General features: G+C 40.9%; 1 protein-coding gene across 1 annotated transcript in view; it reads left to right on the top strand.

Annotated features, from left to right (window-relative positions):
* The window catches only part of LOC106527932 (uncharacterized), a 29,398-nt gene that overhangs the window by 16,652 nt on the left and 9,160 nt on the right, over window positions 1-3,586 (top strand). Inside the window, exons 5-7 of the mRNA XM_014022955.1 lie at window positions 344-507; window positions 2,067-2,197; window positions 2,408-2,552. Of these exons, the coding sequence (XP_013878409.1) occupies window positions 344-507; window positions 2,067-2,197; window positions 2,408-2,552 (440 nt within the window). The remainder of the gene's footprint in view (window positions 1-343; window positions 508-2,066; window positions 2,198-2,407; window positions 2,553-3,586) is intronic.

The raw sequence follows: 3,586 nt of genomic DNA, 5'->3' as shown, positions 1-3,586 counted from the left end.
GAATAAAGTTTGAAATAAAATAAAAATAAATAAAAAGGACCTGTTTAGAAGATCTAGGATTAGAATAAATGCAGAGAAGTTAAGATATGTATTCTGTGACTAGCTCGTGCAAAAAATGTATAAACCAGCAAASAAATTTTCAAATCAAATTTTTATTTAACAGGAAGCCAGTGTAGAAACACTAACTTCAGAGTAAGACTAGCTCTTTTCCTGGTACCAGGTCAGAGTTCTGATTCAGCTTCAGATGGGACAGCGTGGACAGACTGATGGCAAAATAAAGAGTTAAAAAAAATCAAATCTGGTGATTAAAGCAGTGATAACTATCTTTGTGTTGYCCTTTCAGGCATGGTGGGCAAACTGAGGAAGACATCAAAGGTTTACGGACGTGCAGTCCATCCTGCAGGATCAATGAGAGGTGTAACTGTTTCATGAAAGTCGACACGTCTCGGTCAATCTATCTGGTTGCAGAGACAGACACTGCAGAGGAAATCATTGCTCCTATTTACAGTGGGTGATACTTCTAAAAGTTCTTGGTGTCGTATCAACTTGTGGGAATAATKAAATTAGAAATGTCCTGATCAAGATTATTTTTCCCCCCAATATGGATCAGAATAATTAAAACGTTTTGGTTGGTTATATGAGAAATAATACTCCAAGCTCCTGTTTTAATAAAAATAAGCGTTTTCTAAGGGAGAGCCCAGAGATCCCTGTGGAAGAAACAGATTTCAGCCGCCTGTGTCTCCGATCTTGTTCTTTTGGGCACTACCCAAAGCTTGTGACCAAAGATGGGGGTAGAAACATAGATCGACTGGGAAATTGAGAGCTTCACCTTTTGGTTCAGTTCTAGATTCACCTCAACAGATACAGAGGTACAGTTCCCACATCACTGCAGAAGCAGCATCAATCTGCCATCGATCTCCAACCCTGAGATACTTAATCTCCTCCACTTGGGGCAGGACCTCTTTCCCAACCCGGAGTCGGCACCCTACCCTTTTCTGGCTCCAGACCATGGTCTTGGATTTGGAGGCACTGATCCTCATCCCGGCTGCTTCACACTCGGCTGTGAATCACTCCAGTGAGAGCTGGAGATCAGGATCTGATGAAGCCAATAGGACCACATCATCCGCAAAAATCAGGGATGTGATCCTAAGATCACCAAAACGGATCCCCTCAACATCTTGGCTGCACCTAGAAATTCTGTCCATAAAAGTTATTAACAGAATCTGTGACAAAGGGCAACCTTGGCCTGGTACCCCATAATCCCTGAGTACCCCCCCACAGGAGTCCCCGAGGAACACGGTCGAACACCTTCTCCAAGTCCACAAAACACACGTAGACTGGTTGAGCGGACTCCCTTGCACCCTCCAGGACCCTGCTGAGGGTAYAGAGTTGGTCCAGGGGGTAGGGGTTCATTCTGTAACCACCTGGTTGCCTGTTTGAACCCCTGTTCTGTCCGYCTCAGTTGTTGTGTCCTTGGGCAAGACACCTTCTCTGCCTTGTCTGCTGGTAGCGGTCAGAGAGTCCCATCCCACCCCCAGCCTCACCCCTGTCGGTGTGCCCCAGGGCAGCTGTGGCTTAAATGTTGCTTACCATCAGTGTRTGGATAGGTGAAGGGCTGAATGATTGTAGTAAAGTGCTTCAGAGTCCTTGGACTTGATAAAGGGCTCTATAAAATCACACCATTTACCTGAAAATAAAGTAAAGCCGAGCACAGCTGCAGACAAAAAAAAGTTGGTTCACAACATGTCATGGGTGTAGTGAGGAAATGTAAGACAAACTATTTTTGTCAGTATATTAATTCAAAACACAAGTAAAACTTGCTGATTTAGTTCTACCAACCAGTGAGTTAAGCTTCCTCTGCTGCCAGTCGGAGCTGCTGCGGTTCCATATTTGATTTGACCCTGGGGAAAAAGAGAATATCCCATTCTGTGTCCGGAGWTGCTTTGAAGTCACACATTTTAATCAAGAAAAAGCGCTTTGCAGCTAAACACTACAAGATGCTATTCCTTATTTTAATATGTTGTAAAGTAAAACATCTTGTTGCTGTTGTTTCATGGTCTCTTCAGTGACACCTCTGACAGAAATGAGCATTCGGGAAGATGGAGACTATCTCAAGTTGACATGGACGCTTCCTGATGTTGGACAGGAATGTGACTGGCAATACCACCTCCACTACAAAGCATGTGCTGTAAATAAAGTAAGCTGTCAAATGAACGTTTTTTTAAAAAAAAATTCCTTGTATGCTTGGTATTACTCTTGCAATCAAACAAAACAAATCATAAATGTAAGGCATGTTAATTTTCACAGGTTTTCTGTCGTACATTGTAATCCTGTAATTGAAGCAGACCTAATTTGGGTTGAATGGTGAAGCCCAAAACTAACCTGCATGTTTGTTGTGTTTTTTTAGTATCTGACATCTGTTGATCATAAAAGCAGCAGGGGGGTGGTCATTCCTTATGATAAATGCTGTAAGTACGAGTTCCAGTATAATATGACGACCCATCACCACTGCTCAAGTGTGACCAGCAAGAACAGTCCTCTAATATCTTACGGTAAATGTCCAGTTTTATTTTCAGTGTTCTGTCTGTCATATAAAATCAACATAATTTACTAGTTTTTTAATTAAAATATTTTAATAGAGTGTGATAAATACATCTCTCTTTGATGTTCCTTTGATTTTCACAGTTTAATGTTGACAAATACTTTGCACACTTTTATTGTCTCACTCAGGAAGATGATGTCAGTTGTACATGTTGATGTTTTAAGAGGCAAAGTGTTAGAATTAAAACAAAAAACACTGTTGATGCATTAATGAATCATTTTAATAAAAATCAAAACCCAAAGGTCATTGGCTTTGGAAGATCTGAAGGCAGATGGCCGCCACAACTAGTCAACCATAGCCAAGACATAAATGTCTATAACACAACCAGTTCATTTGATGTGAGAGTWGCTGAATCATTCATTAAACATACTCTGTAAGCTCAAACATCATGCAATATCCCGTGAAATTAACGTTAATTTCAAGGTTTTACTTAATCTGACTGCTCTGCTTCTACTAACATCTCACTGGATAGAACTGAAGGGTTCAAAGGTCAGCTGGTGTTGGGCTTAGCTTTGCACCCATGTTTCTAAACCGCCCAATTAGGCGGCACGACAAAATTTTCACCGTCTCCATTTTTTTGTTTATTCTACCTTAAGACAATCTCAGAAATCAAATTTCTTAATTTATTTTTTTGGTGTTCCAGCTTTTACCTGCTGTTGGTTGAATGATGAGATAATCTGTGCTGAAYTTAACAGTAAGGGCCCCTTCATTTCACCACTTGGTTGAAAATACAGCTGGTATGACCACTGCTGCATAAATGTAAACAAAACACAGAGTTATCATTTCAGGATGATGCTGGTTTAGTTTTTAATTGTAAGTTTTTAATCAGATTGCACTCGGGTCTGTTTGCTTTAAGACAATGTTGTGGCCATTTATGTTGAAATTTTGTAAATTATAAATTTGATAAGACTTCCGCACGGCTTCGAGGCGATTCTGGTCCACCATCCGGCCTCTCAGGAGGGGGAAGCAGTGCAGCACCAACAC

Source organism: Austrofundulus limnaeus, unplaced genomic scaffold (assembly GCF_001266775.1).
Source record: "Austrofundulus limnaeus strain Quisiro unplaced genomic scaffold, Austrofundulus_limnaeus-1.0 Scaffold350, whole genome shotgun sequence".
In the NCBI taxonomy this organism is placed as follows: Eukaryota; Metazoa; Chordata; class Actinopteri; order Cyprinodontiformes; family Rivulidae; genus Austrofundulus; species Austrofundulus limnaeus.
Note: the sequence above shows the minus strand (reverse complement) of the source record. Positions and strands in the feature narration are given on the sequence as shown.